Consider the following 20,567-nt stretch of genomic DNA (forward strand, 5'->3'; position numbering starts at 1 on the left):
ATTATTTATTTTTACCAGTGAAACCAATATAACATCTCAACATTCACAAATATACATTTCTGACATTCAAAAACAAAACAAAAACAAATCAGTGACCAATATAGCCACCTTTCTTTGCAAGGACACTCAAAAGCCTGCCATCCATGGATTCTGTCAGTGTTTTGATCTGTTCACCATCAACATTGCGTGCAGCAGCAACCACAGCCTCCCAGACACTGTTCAGAGAGGTGTACTGTTTTCCCTCCTTGTAAATCTCACATTTGATGATGGACCACAGGTTCTCAATGGGGTTCAGATCAGGTGAACAAGGAGGCCATGTCATTAGATTTTCTTCTTTTATACCCTTTCTTGCCAGCCACGCTGTGGAGTACTTGGACGCGTGTGATGGAGCATTGTCCTGCATGAAAATCATGTTTTTCTTGAAGGATGCAGACTTCTTCCTGTACCACTGCTTGAAGAAGGTGTCTTCCAGAAACTGGCAGTAGGACTGGGAGTTGAGCTTGACTCCATCCTCAACCTGAAAAGGCCCCACAAGCTCATCTTTGATGATACCAGCCCAAACCAGTACTCCACCTCCACCTTGCTGGCGTCTGAGTCGGACTGGAGCTCTCTGCCCTTTACCAATCCAGCCACGGGCCCATCCATCTGGCCCATCAAGAATCACTCTCATTTCATCAGTCCATAAAACCTTAGAAAAATCAGTCTTGACGTTTCAGCTTGTGTGTCTTGTTCAGTGGTGGTCGTCTTTCAGCCTTTCTTACCTTGGCCATGTCTCTGAGTATTGCACACCTTGTGCTTTTGGGCACTCCAGTGATGTTGCAGCTCTGAAATATGGCCAAACTGGTGGCAAGTGGCCTCTTGGCAGCTGCACGCTTGACTTTTCTCAGTTCATGGGCAGTTATTTTGCGCCTTGGTTTTTCCACACGCTTCTTGCGACCCTGTTGACTATTTTGAATGAAACGCTTGATTGTTCGATGATCACGCTTCAGAAGCTTTGCAATTTTAAGAGTGCTGCATCCCTCTGCAAGATATCTCACTATTTTTGACTTTTCTGAGCCTGTCAAGTCCTTCTTTTGACCCATTTTGCCAAAGGAAAGGAAGTTGCCTAATAATTATGCACACCTGATATAGGGTGTTGATGTAATTAGACCACACCCCTTCTCATTACAGAGATGCACATCACCTAATATGCTTAATTGGTAGTAGGCTTTCGAGCCTATACAGCTTGGAGTAAGACAACATGCATAAAGAGGATGATGTGGTCAAAATACTCATTTGCCTAATAATTCTGCACGCAGTGTATAACAAGTTTTCCTATATAAATTTCCCTAGTCAGCACCAAAAAAAAACAGGATGCAGACTCAATGGCAGCTAAATCCAATATCTGATAAGCAACATTCATAAGATAAAAGTGGAGAGTGCCGAAAGTAATACGGCATACTAGGAGAGAGCTCATTTCTCAGGTAAAGTGGTGAGTACAGATATGGAAACAGCTGTCTCCAGAATTCAGCAAATGTGCTGTGCTATGACTCCAATGTCAATGTTTCCAAAATTCCAGCTTCCCCCGGTTGCCACTTGTGAGGATTGTTCCCATCTCAGCCAAGAAAGGCGAAGATGGGTATAACCCTATAACTCTTCATATTAATTCTGCATAACATGCCATTTAGGGTCAATGGAAAGATGAGTGAGTACACCTACAGACACTCTGATGGTAGCCATTGCTGGAGGTGTCGGTTGGAAATTCATACCTGTTATACCAAAATACAGTAACACAGAAACTGTTGAATGAGACAATCAGCAATTTTCTCAAGATGACCATGAAATTATTTTTTGTGTAGGTTAATTTTGGGTAGTAAAAGGACTGAACATTTTTAGATTTTTAGGGAGAAATGTTTGTCCCAACTGAGCAACACCTTTATATACGCTGCATTAGGACCTACTGTATGGCATCATAAAAGAGGCTCTCCCTGTCATGTGAATGAGTGTTGTTTTCTATTACATCTCAATACTGGCAGTGGAGAAATGTGGGCAGCATGCAGCTTAAACAGGAGGTAGTCGCTGATCACTGACCAGGGTGCTTTAGATAAGGGAGAACTCTATAGAAGAGACGGACTCTTTCAGTGTAGACAATTTTCACAACATGAAATACAAATTATATAGGACTTAAAGGGGTTGTTCGGTTATAGAATAGGTCATCAACATAAGATTGGTGGCGGTCCGACTCCCAGCACCCCTGCCAATCAGCTGATTGAAGAGACAGCAGTGCTCATAAGAGTGCTGTATTCTCTTCACTGTTTACCTGCCCACCATCGACATTGCGTCAGTCATGCAGTGTAACGACAGCTGCTCCATGCCATTTAAGTGTGGTGTCTTCAAACAGCTGATCGGCAGGGGTGCCAGGAGTCAACCCCCACCAATCTGATACTGATGACCTGCGTCACCATAATTTCTTATCTACATTTCATGTCTTCTCTACTTTATTCTAAAATGAGAACCTCATAAGTGCCACTGAAAGTCAATATAAAGTAGAAGTATACAGGAAAGAGCGGCTCCTAGCCCCCAGGCCTTTCTCATAGAAACATGTTCAAATAAACCGTGCATTTTAAGACTTTTACAGCCAACAACTTGTTTATTTCAGTCACAAACTGCCATTTAAATAATTACAATTAGTGAAATAAGATGTAGGCTCAGCAAATACTAATGAGAATGGAATAATCAGAAATCTAATATTCCAGGCTTAGTGTTAATTTGCATAGATTTAGCTGAATTTATATATCACATATTTTTTAAGCTACAAACTCTTTTCCTTTACCCAAGTTCTATAAGATCACTGGAAATTAAATGACCAAGCTCTCATTTAATGACGAAAAGGAAAGTATGCCAGCAGCAACTTAATGATTAAATGTAAGAAATAAGAAGCTGCAGAACTTTATTGCTGTTCTTTCCATAAAACCTTCTCTGCCAGTACAACCAATTTACATTGCCAGGAAACCTTAATTAAAAAATTCTCAACAATTATATGATGTTTTATTTTTAATCCGTTTATTGAGATCCTAGTAGAAAAATGGCACTGACGCATCCCACAGTGTAAAAATGATTTGGGTTACCAGCCTTCCCTGGCTATATTATGCTCAACAAAAGCACTCACACTTTCCCATAATAAAATCTTCACACTTTACTGCTATTACAGAAATACAATTGGATTTTTCAAGTATCACCAGATGCTTGTCAGCTGAGCCTTAGCTCTTCATGTAAGTGCTTTTGGCATAATATCTAATCAGTTTTATTTAATCAATATGCCATCCAGCTGTTCTTATTCCACTAAATATAATTTAGGATTTAATTAAATAATTCTAGACTTATATTTTCATGTCTTATTCTCGCACTTCTCTAATGCTTTAGCTTCATAAATTGCTCTATATAAACATATTTGTGAAACCTGCAATTCCACAAGAAGAAATACATATTTTGCAGTTACAGTAAAATGTTTTTTTTGTGTTGTATGCCCTACCTCTTTTTACAATATCTTCACTGATTCTTTTGGGGAACTTTGCAATTAAATTTTACAATTTTATTGGTATGCATTAAAACTGATTGCTGTACTCCTTATATTAAAGTAAAACTGCATTCTTATGAGACAGCCAAGGCTGGTGTACATTTACAGTACAGACCAAAAGTTTGGACACACCTTCTCATTCAAAGAGTTATCTTAATTTTCATGACTATGAAGGCATCAAAACTATGAATTAACACATGTGGAATTATATACATAACAAACAAGTGTGAAACAACTGAAAATATGTCATATTCTAGGTTCTTCAAAGTAGCCACCTTTTGCTTTGATTACTGCTTTGCACACTCTTGGCATTCTCTTGATGAGCTTCAAGAGGTAGTCCCCTGAAATGCTCTTCCAACAGTCTTGAAGGAGTTCCCAGAGATGCTTAGCACTTGTTGGCCCTTTTGCCTTCCCTCTGCAGTCCAGCTCACCCCAAACCATCTCGAATGGGTTCAGGTCCGGTGACTGTGGAGGCCAGGTCATCTGGCGCAGCACCCCATCACTCTCCTTCATGGTCAAATAGCCCTTACTTTCAAAGTTTTCCCAATTTTTCGGCTGACTGACTGACCTTCATTTCTTCAAGTAATGATGGCCACTCGTTTTTCTTTACTTAGCTGCTTTTTTCTTGCCATAATACAAATTCTAACAGTCTATTCAGTAGGACTATCAGCTGTGTATCCACCTGACTTCTCCTCAACGCAACTGATGGTCCCAACCCCATTTATAAGGCAAGAAATCCCACTTATTAAACCTGACAGGGCACACCTGTGAAGTGAAAACCATTTCAGCGGACTACCTCTTGAAGCTCATCAAGAGAATGCCAAGAGTGTGCAAAGCAGTAATCAAAGCAAAAGATGGCTACTTTGAAGAACCTAGAATATGACATATTTTCAGTTGTTTCACACTTGTTTGTTATGTATAGAATTCCACATGTGTTAATTCATAGTTTTGATGCCTTCAGTGTGAATCTACAATTTTCATAGTCATGAAAATAAAGAAAACTCTTTGAATGAGAAGGTGTGTCCAAACTTTTGGTCTGTACTGTACGTCGGCAGTCTGGCATTTAGCGCAGTGGGCACCATAGCCACCACGTGCCCGTTGTTCTAAGGGGTTAAGGACCAGGCACTTTTACTTATCCAAGCCAATCTGAGATTATTTTCTCATGACACATAGTACTTCATGATAGTGGTAAATTTGAGTTGATATGTAACACCTTTTTTATATAAAAAAAAATCCAAAATGTATGGAAAATTTGGAAGTTTCAAAATTTTCATTTTTCGCCTTTTAAGATGGATAGTGATACTTGATAAAATAGTTATTACTTAACATCCCCCATTTATGTTAACATCAGTTTGTAAAGTCATTTAATTTCTTAGGACTTTAGAAGTCTTAGAATTTTAGAAAGAATTTTTCAAATTGTCAAAACCCACTTTTTAAAGGACATATTCTGTTATGGAGTCACTTTGAGAGGCTTACATAATAGAAAACACCCATGACTGAACCAATTTTGGAAACTAAACCCCTTAAATTATTCAGAACTTGGTTAACCCATTAGATGTTCCATAAGAATTAAAGGAAAATCGAGGTAAGATTTCAAAATGTGACTTTTTTGCTGATTTTTCATTTTAATAAATTTTTCCTGAATTGCTGAAAGGGTTAACAGTCAAACAAACCCCCAAATGTATTACCCTGATTCTGCAGTTTACAGAAACACCCCATATGTGGTCAAAACTGTTGCATGGGCACATGGAAGAGCTCATAAGTGCTCTGATCCCACATATGTTTCATAGAATTTAGAAACATTTGGCTGTGAAAATGAAAAATTAATTTTTTTTAACTAAAATGCTTATTTAGGTCAAGATTTTTTATTTTCACAAGGGGTAACAAGAAAAAAGCACCCACAATTTGTTACCCATTTTCTTCTGAATATAGCAAAATCCCATATGTGTTCAAACTGCTGTATGAGCCCCACAGTTTTTTCATAGAATTTAGAAACACTTATCCGTGAAAATGAAAAATTACATATTTTACAAGAAAATATCGGTTTAGGTCCATTTTTTCATTTTCACGAGGGGTAACAGGAGAAAAAGTACCTCAAAATGTACTCATTAAACTATTGTATAGGCGCATGGCAGGGCTCAGAAGGAAAGGATCACCATATGGCTTTTGGAGGGCAGCTTTCACTGGAATAATTATCAGGCACCAGGTTGCATTTGTTTCCTACAGTGGAAACCCCCAAAAGCAACCTCATTTTGGAAACTACACCGCCCAAGGAATTTTTAAAGGGGTGTAGTGAGCACCTTAACCCAACAGACGTTTCATAGAATTTAAAAAATTAAAGGCAACAGGAAAAAAAATCACCCCATAATTTTCTACCCATTTCCTTCTGAATACAAATACGCCCTAAATGTGGTCGCAAAGTGCTGTATGGGCATACTGCAGGGCTCAGAAGGGATGGAGCACCATGTGCATTTGAGGTCCAGTTTGGCACTTTATATAGCATTGACTAACAACTGCAGAGGCTCTGAGGTTAAATGAAAAAAAATGACCCTATTTTAGAAACCACACCCCTCACAGAATTCAACAATGGGTTTTTAAGCATTTCGACCCCACAGATGTTCTGCAAAACTAACTCACAAAGGATGTTGTAAAGTGAAAAATCTGCAATTTTAACACAGATATGCCATTTCAGTGCTCAATATTTGTGCCCAGTGTATGTGTTAGCTTCTTCACTCCTCCCCGCTGCTGCACACCGTGCTGACAGACGCGAGCAGCAGGGTTCTTCGCTGTGGTCTGCACTCCTGCCACCAGCATCTCTCTACTGGCTCTGAGCAAAGCTTGCACTCTAGCTCAGAGTTCCTTGTGTGTTTTTAGGGTGTGTGCTGGCACACCTTCTATCTTCCCCAGCCTATGGCTGGTCTGCAGGAGGTATTTAAAGGTGCCTGCTTCTACAGGAAGGTGCCTGAGCACTTTAGGTTCCTAGCCAGTCTAGTTTCCTGTTTGAGCTAAGTGCTCTGTCCCTGAATTATGTTTACGGACTTTGCCTGACTGCTGCCTGCCCTGACTTTTGCCTTCGTACCCTGACTACGCCTCCGTCTGATCTGCCTCTGGCCTCCCAGCATCCACTGGGTGTATTGTGTCACCTGGAGGTCTGTCCAGTGGGTTCACACTCTGGTCCCGATTCCCTCGTGTTCCTATTCCCCTCTGAGGTAGCACCTGGTACACTCCTTGGGAAAGTATCTCCTCACCATCAGAGGTATTGTGTGAAGAACGAAGGGTGTGCTTAGACATCGCCCTCAGAGGGAGTTGGTGACATGGGGCAGCAGGTTCCCACCCGCTGGTCTTAACAGTATGCCAGTGTGAAAAAAAATCAAGCTCTCCTTTTATGCAATACTTCCTGGTTTAATAAATACCCTAGATGCGGCAAAAACCTTTTGCCTGGACATGCAACAGGAGTGAATGAGCACCATGCACATTTGAGGCCCAATTTGGTGATTTACACATCTTGGGGCACACTTATTAAGACCAGCATTTAAGACCAGCAACATCGGTTTTAATAATCCCCTGCCCTGGCGATTGATCGGCAAAGTTATGTAGAGGTGTCAGCCTCTACATAACTTTGACGTATCCACCGCTGATTCTTAATGCAAGACACCTTCCTTGCTGTCTTACATTTAGACCATTTTCTATGCCTAAACCAGTTGTGCAAAATGACCCCTTTCCACCCATGTCACACCCCCTTTTTTAGACCTGGCATGAGCGGGGAAGAAGTCGCAGATTCTGCCACAACATGGTGTGCAACAGAATCAGCACCAGATATACGCCACAAAGGTGGCGTATATCTGTTTGTAAATGAACCCCTTGTGCTGACAACTGTAGAGGTTCTGAGGTGAAATAATAAATGGAACACCTGAGAAGTGATGCTATATTGGAAAATACATCCTCAAGGTATTTATTCAGGGATGGAGTGAGCATTTTGACATTTCTTGACATGTCTGTCATGCCTATTGGTAACAGGTGGAACCTACTGCTAGAGCATGGAGAAGGTCCCTCCTCTCTGCTTTAAGGGCTCTTTCACACGAGCGGATTCCGTGCGGGTAATCTGCTGCATGAAAGAGAGCCAAGCCCTGTTCCGGACAGCAGAGACATGGAGCATTAACATGATTGATAATGCTCTGTGCTTCTCTGTGATCTTTTTACTACAAAATCACAGTGAGATAAAGTTGTCACTGTGATTTTGTAGTAAAAAGGTCGCAGAGAGGCACAGAGCATTCTCAATCATGTTAATGCTCCGTGTCTCTGCTGTCCGGAAAGGAACTTGGCACTCTTTCACAGAGTTGATTCCAAGCACAGCATCCACTCATGTGAAAGAGCCCTAAAGAGGACCTGTCACCACAAAATGCAATGCAGTCTGCACGCAGCATGTTATAGAGCAGGATAAGCCAAGTAGATTGATATATAGTTTTATGGGAAAAGATTCAGTAAAACTTGTATTTTTATACATTTAAATCTCTGCTTTTTGCTGACTTTAGTTGTACACGAGGAGGTGTTATCAGTGATTGACAGCATTCTCTGTCAATCAGTATGTATTTTGCGATCTGCAAAACACGGATCCGCAAAAAAAAACAATGACATCCGTGTGACGTCCGTGTTACATCCGTTTTTTTGGTGGATCCATTGTAACAATGCCTGTCCGCAAAATGGACAAGAATAGGACATGTTCTATTTTTGGCAGAACGGACTTGTGGACATACAGATACAGAATGCACATTCCGTTTTTTTGAGGCCCTATTGAAATGAATGGTTCCACATACGGACCGCAAAAAAAAGTTCATGTGGATAGTCAATCACTGATAGCTGTACAATGGGGCAGTCTTAGGTTCAGAGAAACCAGATATCTAAATAAGTTTTACTGAATCTTTATGAACAAAACTATATATAAATCTGCTAATTTCCTTCTGCTCTATAGCATGCTGCTTGAATATTTCACTGGTCCTCTTAACCCTTTCAGGACCCTGCAATTTTCAGTTTTTGTATTTTTGTTTTTCACTTCCTGCCTTCTCTTAACTTCCTGCCTTAACTTTATTTTTCAATTCAAATAGCCATATGGGGTCTTGTTTTTTGCAGGAAAAGTTGTACATTAATGGCCCCATTTACTATTCCATACAATGTAGTGGGAAGCTGGAAAAAAAATTCAAATGGGGTGGAATTGGGTTTTGTTTTCAAGGCATTCCCTATGCAGTAGAACTGACTAATTATCTTCATTCTCCAGGTCAATACGATTACAGTGATACCACATAAAAAAATTAAAACTTAGGAAAACATTTTTTCTTTTCCTCGCCATATTTTGACCCCATAACTTTTTCAAAGTTATATTTAGTAAGCTGTATGAGGGATTTTTTGGATGGAGCAACGCACATGGTGCTTATTTTTTTTTATTATAGGGAAAGAGGGGTGATTTTAATTTATATATTTTTTTTATATTTTATTCAAACTTTTTTTTCTTTTTTAACTCACCCTAGGTGACAATAACATGTAATCATTAGATTGCATCTAGTATCCGGTAATGAAAATCTATGCATTATAGAATAATAAATTCAGTATATTCCATTGCAATGCTGGTACCTGCAGGTCTGCATTGCAGTATACTAGTAAGTGGCCTGTAATCCTTGTACAGGCTTAGGTCTATTACTAGTAAGAGCCGCCTTTCCCAATCTCAGCTAGGTGATTGCAGCCTGGGCCAGTAAGTGCATAGCTCCCGGTTTTAGCGCTCCCAGATCCCATGGTCACATTTGACCATGGGATCTGAGGGGGTTAAATGTCTGTGATTGGCATTACCGCACACATTAGCCCCAGGCCTCTGTTGGAAAAAACAGCTAAAACCCAGCAGTTATTGCACTTGCTGCCCTCGAGAATGGGCACCATCTTTAAAGCCCAGACTTTTGCAGTACATGGAAGTCTGGAAAAGGTTTATGGCAGCTATCCTTTATTTTTCTTTTAATGCTAGGAGTGCAGCAATTACTTGTTAATGAATAACAATATATTTGTATGTTTTAACTATTTTTTTAGTTGGCTGCAAGTTCTCCAACATAATCAGTGAAGATACATAACTGCAGCAATTTAATTAAAATAATCACAAAGCAACACCGGTTTATATCAAAACCTCATACTCACTAGCTAATGTCTCAAGTATTATAATTGGTATTATTGTAAAACATAAAAATTGGCAGAATTGTAAAATGATATGTTATCAGAGCCAGTAAAATATTGTTAGAACTTACATAATCCTCATATGTCTCAATGGCAGGTGGTGGAGCTCTAAAGCCAGGTGCAGATGGAATTCCCCTTGCCCGTGCTGCAGCAACACCACAAGCTGCAGGTGGTAGTGGCAATGCTCCTCGTGATACCGGGGAACTTCTGGGCACTAATGTGCCACGTCCAGGCAAAGGATGAGGAATGCCTCCTCCTCGATTCCTAAAGCAGGATACAAGATCAAAGGTTATATTGCGGACTTCCCCCTTTTGACATACAGTTGAGGTCATTGGTTTGCGAATAGAGTTGAAATAGACGGGTTCGGGTTCGGTGTTCGGGTTATTTTATTCTAATACAGAGGTGTTCCCATGGTGATGGGGACGCTTGAAGTTAAAATATACCATTGGATTGGAGAAAACTCTGATCCGATGGTATATTCTAAACCCGAGGCATTCCCATGGTGATGGGGACGCACCTCTGACAGGGAGCTGCCATCCGATGCACCTGAAAGGTTAATTGCGCGGCGGCAGCTCCCTGTCAGAGGTCAGGTGCCGAGAATGTTTCTACAATGTTTGGATTGGTGGGCAGTGCGCCCCCCCCTCCCCAGTATTAAAATAATTGGTGGGCAGTGCGCCCTCCCCCCCTTCTCCAGTATTAAAATCATTGGTGGGCAGTGCGCCCTCCCCGGTATTAAAATCATTGGTGGGCAGTGTGCCCCCTTCCCCCCTTCTCCAGTATTAAAATCATTGGTGGGCAGTGCGCCCTCCCCGGTATTGAAATCATTGGTGGGCAGTGCGCCCTCCCCCATCACTGGTGGCAGTGGCAGTTCAGATCGGAGTCCCAGCAGTGTAATGCTGGGGCTCTAATCGGTTACCATGGCAGCCATGAAGTCCTGTCTGTCATGTTCAGTTATTCAGCAGCATTATACTTACATGCGCTGTGGCCGCCCGGCGCTCCTTCTTGTAACTCACAGGTCTGTGCGGCGCATTGCTTATGCTTATAACAACTGCCGCTGCCACCAATGATGGGGGGGCGAGCCAGAGGGCGCACTGTCCACCAATTATTTTAATACCAGGGAGAGAGGGGAGAGCGCACTGCCCACCAATGATTTTAATACCGGGGAGAGGGGGGGGGCACACTGCCCACCAATGATTTCAATACTGGGGAGGGGGGGCGCACTGCCCACCAATGCAAACATTGTAGAAACATTCCTGGCACCTGACTTCTGACAGGGAGCTGCCGCCCGCACAATTAACCCCTCAGGTGCCGCAGATGGCAGCGCCCTGTCAGAGGTGTGTCCCCATCACCATGGAAACGCCTCGGGTTTAGAATATACCATCGGATCTGAGTTTTCTTCAATCCGATGGTATATTTTAACTTTAAGCATCCCCATCACCATGGGAACGCCTCTGTTTTAGAATATTCCCTCGGATCTGAGTTTTCACAATCGTGAAAACTCAGATCTGAAAAAGCTAATAGTATTATTTTCCGTTATAACCATGTTATAACGGAAAATAATAAAGTGAAGTGCTGATCCCCATTGACTTTAATGGGGTCCGGGTTCGGGGGCAAGTTCAGGTCAAATTCGGGTCCTGAACCCGAACATTGACCTGAAGTTCGGCGGAACCTGGCGAACCCGAACATCCAGGTGTCTGCTCAACTCTATTTGCGTACACCTTAGCCACATTCATTAAAACTCAGTTTTTCACAATTCCTGACACATAGCTCAGAACTCCATCTCATAGGAAATTTATCGGCAGAACTTAAAAAGTGTATGGGAGCAAGAAGGCCAAGAAACCAGACTCAGGTACCCCAATTCTGTCATTAGGAATGGGCCAAAATTTTAGCAACTTGTGAGAAGCTTGTGACCCAAATTAGACAATGAATTAGTCCATATCTGTGCTGATTGTGTGCACACTATGGTGGGCTGGCTTATCACATATAAAAGCAGGGTATGTGCATGTATATTATATCATATGTCTTGTCGGTTGAAATGCGTCAGATGACAGTGGGAATGTGCATTTTTCTTATGCGATTTAGTCAATTTTATTTACAACACAATAGACTCATTTCTACCTTCAAAAGATAATTAAAAGGCAATACTTTAAAGTACTAACAATTTGTATATGTACACTTCTGAGCCACTGGAAAAAATAAAAGTATCTGACATTTCACATTCTTGAAATATCGTAGTCATTCTAATTGACCTAAGAGAGGGAGTTGTGAAAATCTGGGTTTTAATGAATGTGGGGAAGGTTTATGTAAACTAATGTCTTCAACTTTATATATTTTTCTCTTTACTGTCCCTCCCTTCACTGTGGATAGATAGACAATGTCACGAGTATAATGCCTTCATAACTATTTCATTTATACAGGCACTTCAAGCAATTTACATTTATTAAACTGGCCTAAACTATTTTTTTGTCTATTGGAGTCGTGGGTTAGGGCATATTTGGTAGAAGAGAGTGAGGTGGAATTATATTGTTCCTATAGTATTTTCTAAAACATATTTAAAGGCTATGTACACCTTTGGGGGCAATTTTTTTTATTTATTATTGCATTATACTTATTTTGAGCTAAAAATATATTTTTTTCAATTGGTCTTTATTAACAATATGTAATCCTTTTTTTTCTGTACAGAGCTGGCATACTCTACTATGACCTCTCAGTAGTTTAGAGATATGGCTTATTAGATGACCACACAAAAAGAAAGTGACACAGTTATAAAAACAGTTAACCATTTACGACTGAACAGCTCAATATCTTTAATAAAGGCCAATTAAAAATATGATTTTTAGCCAAAAATAAGTTAAATGCAATCATAATTTTTTTTTACCCCAAAGGTGTATATAGCCTTTAGGTATACTTGCTACAGTAGAAGACTTTATCTGTACCATACAATCTGTAACACTCTCTACTACTTTTAGACAAGAATGATTATAAAATAAAAATGTAAAAAGAAAAGTAACAACAAAAAAAATCAAAATTTTTATCATTTAAGGAATATTCCAAGGGAAAACAAATCAATGCCGTGTTATGCCTTGTGCTGAAGCTAAGGGGGTAGTGACACAGGTGTGAGAGAGCTCTGAGAGTGAACTCACGTGTGTATAAAAGGTTGTCTGGTGGAGAATTACAAGTGCCATGTGCACAGGTATGAATAAATGTACACAAAGTTTAGAGGTTTGTAAATAACCTTTCTCATTTTGTTTTACCTTTTGTACTTTATCCATTTGGTTTTATATATCAAAATAAAATGAGGCATTTGAGACACATTTCAACAAAACTGTTACAAGGTAATTCAACTAGTCAAAGAAAGCATCCAATCTGTATGAAGAAGACTGATACTGTGAAAAAGTCTAATATATGTCATGGACCAGTATGGAGGATGCATACTGCCTAGATATACGTTCAGTAACAGATCCTTTGTGTTAGCAAATATTATACAATAATATATTCATCGACCTGTGTCTATGCTTAACTAGAATTAAAGTATCAATGCTGGGTACTGTAGGCCTTTGTCAGTCTTCGATTGTATCACAGATTGTCTTTTTGTGGAACAGGTGTCAGGATTAGAAAGATTTAGGTTTCACTCTCTTGGGAACGGAACACTTACCTGGTGACCTCCTTTTTATCCCTTAAATTGAAGATCCACCAATTCCTGGGCTCCTTTTCTGGCATTCAAAATTGTCACACCACTTCTCAGACTGCCTGATGCATTTTGAAGCCCAAGACAATTCCTGCTGCTCATGGATTGGCTGACGTGAACAGTGCTGGCCCAATTCAAGGCCAGGGCTGGGCAAATAGGAAGCATATTGGGCTACAGATGCACAGTATGCATTAAGTAGTCTGAGAAGCGGTGCAGACATCTTGTATGACAGCAGAGAAGCCCAAGAATTTAAATATGTAACTAATAAGATGAAAAGGAGATTCTCATGTAAGTGGTCTCCTGACAGCCTCTGGTTTATTCAACTGCTTAAACAACCTCAAAAGACAAAACTGTATATTACAGATACCCTCCTTAATGCATCCTATTATTGGTATACTCTGTGGTTTAGTATTATGTGTTACATTCCTGTTTGCTGTTGGTTTCATTCTATCTTTTTTCCTACATCCCTGTGTGCATGTTGATCTACAGTTTTTTTCATATTCTTCCTAAGTATTTACCTACATCTGCCTTCTCGGGGAACTTCAATTTTATTGATGCTGCCTATAGATTCCCATGGAAATATAGGACATTTAGTCCTGCTTCACTCTGTCATCATCAGCCGATGGGCTGGTAGCAGTGCATGGCGTGTATTCTAGATTCTATTCACCCAATTGTTGCCCTGGGGCAACTCTACGTGTTCCCTTTTAAAGTCTGTCTTTCTCGCTGGGCCTCATGGCTGCTCAGAATGCTATGTCTCACACCATAAGATTATGCCTATGACTTGCTAGATGTTCTGTTGTACCCTTGAGGATACACTATTGCTTATATGAGTGCAGAAATGCATAAGGTCAGACATAGAAATGGTTTGTGCCTCTTGAAATGCCTTCCATATTGTGGTTATTGCCACCACTGTGGGAAAATCTGTGTACCTCAGATACCACATACAACCAAGGCATTACTCTAGCTATATTGCTGTGTGGCTAACTGCCTACAGCCGGCCATGTCCTCTGCATGTTTGCCTCAATAAATCTGTGTAGGGATGTAACTTGTTTCTTCTCACCACGTCTCCCTGCTAAACACCCTGTGCCAAATGCTCCATGGGTCTAATATTATGGTTCTTTTAAGACACTTAATAATGAAGATGTATTTTAATGTTTCCTGACAGGGTAGTATTTCCTCATTGTACAGTATCGATGCGTACTATGGATTTCTATGAAATCCTAAATGCTAATTATGTCTTAGGGTTATGCCTCATTCACACGTCAGTGTTCCGTCAGTGATTTCGATCAGTGATTTTAAGCCAAAGCCAGGTGCGGCTCTAAACACAGAACAGGAGCAGATCTTTCCCTAATACCTTATGTCTGTGAAGGCTCCAATCCTGGTTTTGTCTCACAATCACTGGTGGAAATCACTGACCAAACACTGATGTGTGAATGAGGCTTTACAAAGAAAAGGAAATAAAATATGTAAATTAGAATGCTTTACCGCTTAAGACATTAGTCCTAGTCCAAGTCTATCTCAGAGAGGGAAACTTCTCCCAGCAATTGGAGTATATAAAGACTGCTGCATTCATATCACACAAAAGCTTGCATTAAGCCATGTGGTTCCATGGAAATGTGCACTCCTAAACAAGTAGTCCTCATCTACTCTTCTAAAATCTTAAAAATAATGCAGTATAGCACAGCCAATAAAGTTAAATCCAATAAAAGTTATTTAAATTATACCCTAGTATGTTATGGGTAGGCCTGGAAGAAGCTAGAGACAAGTGAAACAAAGTGTCCGGCAAGATATTCAACATGCTGCATGGAATTTAAACTTATGTGATGAGCGTGATTTTAACCTATATTTGTCAGTATAAATAAAAAGCCTTTTATTGGATTTAAAGGGAACCTGTCACGTTGAACATGGATTCTGAGCCACAGTCAGCATGCTATAGAGCAGGAGGATCTGAGCAGACCGATATATACAGGTGAAACTCGAAAAATTACAATATCGTGCAAAATTCATTTATTTCAGTAATTCATCTTAAAAGGTGAAACTAACATATGAGATAGACTCATAACATGCAAAGCGAGATATTTCAAGCCTTTATTTGTTATAATTTGGATGATTATGGCTTACAGCTTATGAAACCCCAAAGTCATAATCTCAGGTATCCTTTTCTCAGGGGATATGGATTATTTAGTTGACTACAGTGTGACACTTTGAGCCTAGAATATTGAACCTTTTCACAATATTCTAATTTTAAGTTGCATTAATGCAATTTCTTTTAAGTTGCATTACTGAAATAAATGGACTTTTGCATGATATTCAAATTTTTCCTAAATTCCTGTTCATCTTGAGCTTTGAAGTCAAGGAGGCAGCAATATCAGTGATTAACAGCCTTCCCTTCATGACTATCCATACATAGAGAGAGCTGTCAAGCATTGATAGGACCGCCTCCTACACCATGTTGTGTTATTTTTAAGATCTAATAAGAAGGTCAGCGTTTGATTGGGGAGTTTCACTGTGATGATACAAATGCAGCAGTCTCCACTTCAGGTGTGGGAAGGAAGACTTAACTGGCACTTGTCACTATCTTGAGTGGTAAAACTTTTCAAATTATGTATATTCAAGCTGCAAACTGTGCCTTATTTTTAGTGCTGAGGCCGAGTTAGAACTTTTTTTTCAGGTCTACATAGAGTATAATAGTGAAAAACACAGGTTTTTCCAATAATGAAGCTCAAAAATAATTGAAAAATGGAACTCACAGGTCCCTAAAAAACGTTGTAACCAACCAACAATGTCACTGTCAGATAGATTGCATTTAAATGTTCCATCTTTGAATTAAAGGATAAAAAAAATAAAGCTTCACTACTACTTTAGATCTGAAAAGTAAATTCCATGTTTCTGCCCATCCTTCTAATATTGAGAAAAATAAATTCTGTACAGGATGTGTAGCTGTCAAAAACACATTACTGAGATGAGGATATAGAGAGAAAAAAAAGAGCAACACTTGCATATCAGCAAAATGTTACGTACTGATGATTACAAATCTGAGCTCTTTGGAAGTAACAGAAGGTAGTAAGCATGACAGATGATAAAACAATTAAAATAATGAAAGCGTGTTTGAACCATTTGTAAAATCATCAGTGGAGCATGATTGAGGATCTGTTGAAGTTGATGCTTTGTTTTTGATTAAAGACTTTACGCATGTTAATAATTAGAAACTAAATTTAATACAGCATGCAAAACGCTTAGGTAAGTTTGGTAATTTATCCAAAATTTATTAAGGGGCACTTCCTAGCTGCACAGTGTTTAATGGGGCATACAGGTGAAACTTGAAAAATTTGAATATCATGCAAAAGTTCATTTATTTCAGTAATGCAACTTAAAAGGAGTTGCATTAATGCAACCTAAAATTAGAATATTGTAAAAAGGTTCAGTATTCTGGGCTCAAAGTGTCACACTCTAGTCAGCTAATTAATCCATCCCCCCTGAGAAAAGGGTACCTGAGATTGTGACTTTGGGGTTTTCATAAGCTATAAGCCATAATCATCCAAATTATAACAAATAAAGGCTTGAAATATCTCGCTTTGCATGTAATGAGTCTTTCTCATATGTTAGTTTCACCTTTTAAGTTGAATTACTGAAATAAATTTAGTATTCACATTTTTCGAGTTTCACCTGTAAGTTAGTTCTACACTGTTATTGACACATTGTGACAAATGTATTACTGCATGTGCCATTTAGAGTAAATATGCACCAAAAATAGTTTTATAAATGTGGGATTGTGTGTATAGTGCTAGATATTGTAAAGCTGTGTGTTTTACTATACTACAATGTTTGAGGGCACTGGGCAGCACAAAATGGCTATTATAGAGGGCAGGAACAGTATTCATGGTATCAGCAAGTTGACACTGTTAAAGAGAGCACCAGAATGGGGAATATGTGTGGCTAGAAAGAGTACATAACTGCTTTCAAAGAAGTCTTCATGTACCGAAAATAAGTCTTCATGGCAGTTTGAAGTAGGTGAAGACTGAGAAAGTGCATTACTACAGTCACACATTCTACTTGTGAGTCAATGAATTTGTTTGCCTTTTACTGTGTCTGAGTAATACTTTATTCATTTGTCCATTCTGTATGTGATCATTGTGGTCTCTAACCACTTTATACCATATTTTTCACTTTATAACATACACCTGATGATTCAATGAAGAAATAGAAGGAAAGATGGAACCGCTATATCAGCGCTGTCAGCAGGGATGCGATACCAGGTAGGTATTAATAAAAGCAGGTATAGGTTTATTCACAGTCTACGCATTTCAGGGGTGGAGAGCCCCCTTCATCAGGACAGTAGTACAGATAACAGAACACATTCAGGGTTTTAAAAAGCACTTTTGGCGCACAAATTGAAAGCTGAGGAGAGAGGAGAACAAACAGGGGTGTGTTTATGCATACATACATATGTTAATATATAAAAATATTCTAAAATGAAATAGTTCTTTTCAGGAGAGCCTTATATGTATTTAATTAATTTAGTTAATTCACCTATTCAATTATTATTGTGGCGGTATGCGTACATAATGAGTATGCAGCGCGATCTAATGCCTCATTCATTTGGCTGGAGGTATTTGTGATCGGCTGCATATAGGAGTCCTTTGTTTATTGCTGGGTGTGGATACTTTGTATGGTGTTTGTCTCAAAACACCAGTTACTTTGTGAGGAATCCGACTGTGTGACTGTTCTTTTTTTATTGAAGGAGCGCTGGGTTCCGATCGCTAGCGGAAGCCGCGTACCCCCTAACCAAAAAGAGAACTTAACCAAACATGAAAAAAATGTCCTAAAAAAACTTTGAAACAACAAAGAATTGATTATTCGCCCAGCAGATAAAGGTGGTGGCGTGGTCCTTCAGAATTACATTGATTGTGAAAAAGAGGCCCAAAATATCCTCAGTGACACAACATACTATATGAAAATCCCTGACAATCCCTTCCCAAGCATGAATAAGGAACTCAACAACTTAATAAAAAGTGCTTATGATAAACAATACATAAATAAAAAAGAAAAAAAAAATTCAATTACCAAGATCCCCTTCCACCCCCTACTTCTACCATCTATAAAAAAATCCACAAAAGCACAGAAAACCCACCAGGAAGACCCATTGTTTCAAATACTAGTTGTGCCACAAGTAACCTGTCTCACTACCTTGATCTCTTCCTGCAGCCATATGTGATAACACTACCCAGCTACCTCCATGACTCTAGTCAACTAATTCACAAATTAAAAGACATTACATGGAAAGACACATATGCCCTACTCACCATGGACGTCACGGTGTTATACTCAAATATAAAACACGAACTAGGGATACATTGCGTAAGATCCACCCTGGAAGATGATACCACACTGGAACCACCCCAAGTTGAATTTCTTTTAGAAAGCCTTCGGTTTATTTTGGAAAATAACTTTTTTATATACAACAATACCACCTATCACCAATGTAGGCGGACCACAATGGGGAGGAAAGTCGCACCGGCCTACATAAATTTATTTATGGGTGAATTCTAAAAGAAATATATCATAAATGATACACCCCTGAGACAACAAATCATCTACTACAGAAGATACATAGACGATATCTTTATTATCTGGGATGGAGACGAAGATTCAGAATCAGCAATAGAATTCTGCAACACTCTTAACAACACATACTGGGGAATCTCTTTCCCACCAAACTGCAATGAGACTGAAATAGAATTCCTAGACACTCTAATCACCAATTCAAATAACTGCCTTTCAACAAAAACATACTTCAAATAAGTCGACACAAATAGTTACATACATTATTCCAGCTTTTACCACAAGAAATAGCTACAAAACATCCCTTACAGCCAACACAAACACATAAGATGAAACTGTACACCCTATGTGCACAATTCAAGCAATAATGCAGAAAACAGCATATAGCAGTGTATACATAATGCACAGCGACATACAGAAAACATACAATGATTATGTGCAAAAAAAGACACCGTGCAGCAAAAATGCACAGCTGCACCTATATCATAAGGTGCACGGCGGCACCGTTGAAACCCAGTGTCCTACCCTACAGATGGTGGGTTCTCCAGACACCTCCGTTCCGTTGTTCCTTGTTAGGGTGGTCCGGTTTGACAGAAGAGAGTCTTCACGACATGGGGGGATCACAGGAAGGTGTTCCTATTTATCCCTAGACGACCCTCAGGGCCCTACAATAGTTTTGATAGTCTAACCACGGGGTATCCCACTAATTGGGTCCCCGTCCGGAACCTAACCCTGGAATTGCATTCCCTATTTTGCCCTGAAAAGATCCCAACATGCACGTTTCTGAGGCAGAAACAATCCTCTCATCAGGGGAATATGTAGAATGGGCCAAAATATAATTTGCTTGCCGGAGACGATATTCAGGTGCAGCTGTGCATTTTTGCTGCACGGTGTCTTTTTTTGCACCTAATCATTGTATGTTTTCTGTTGTCGCTGTGCATTATGTATACACTGCTATATGCTGTTTTCTGCATTATTGCTTGAATTGTGCACATAGGGTGCCAGTATACATTGATTGCTGCTACCTTGTATTTGTGCACCCAAGGTGCTAGTGCATATCAGCTCTTGTTACCTTTTAGTGTCCGATACTGATTGTACAAGTGTCGACACAGCTGTCTTTGTTTCCAAAGAGCCCCCCCGAGTGTGGGACTGTGGAAAATTGTATTGTGTACTCAGCCTCTAGTATATTTTGAGGGATATATCTCATCTTATTTTATATTGTATCAAAAGTAAAAGTTAAGTCTTAATTAATCCAGATCCAAAGACAATACCAAAAACATAGCATCTCTAGACATTGCGCATCTATGCCTGAAAAAGAAAAATATCCACTGAAAATCACCCCAATTGATTATATACTTCACAATCCGTTCAATCGATTCAGCAGCCTCCAAAAAAGAGAGGTTTACTGGATCTATCAACTGGACACTCACGCCACATGGGTTAAATGAAAGTAGTGAAACTATTTTCTAACATAAACCCTCCCAGGTAGTGTTTATTTTTTTTTTCTATTGTTATTTTTATTTTTTATTTTTTATATTTTATTTATTTATA

At 39.5% G+C, this 20,567-nt stretch overlaps 1 protein-coding gene across 2 annotated transcripts in view; it reads right to left on the minus strand.

Moving 5' to 3' along the window:
* The window catches only part of KHDRBS2 (KH RNA binding domain containing, signal transduction associated 2), a 519,297-nt gene that overhangs the window by 115,887 nt on the left and 382,843 nt on the right, over nucleotides 1-20,567 (minus strand). For both annotated transcript variants that reach the window (XR_005778300.1, XM_040428614.1), the window contains exon 6: nucleotides 9,838-10,030. Coding sequence is in view for 1 of the 2 variants with exons in the window: in XM_040428614.1 (XP_040284548.1) it covers nucleotides 9,838-10,030 (193 nt within the window). In the remaining variant the exon portion in view is untranslated. The remainder of the gene's footprint in view (nucleotides 1-9,837; nucleotides 10,031-20,567) is intronic.

This window comes from Bufo bufo, chromosome 4 (genome assembly GCF_905171765.1).
Source record: "Bufo bufo chromosome 4, aBufBuf1.1, whole genome shotgun sequence".
Lineage (NCBI taxonomy): Eukaryota > Metazoa > Chordata > Amphibia > Anura > Bufonidae > Bufo > Bufo bufo.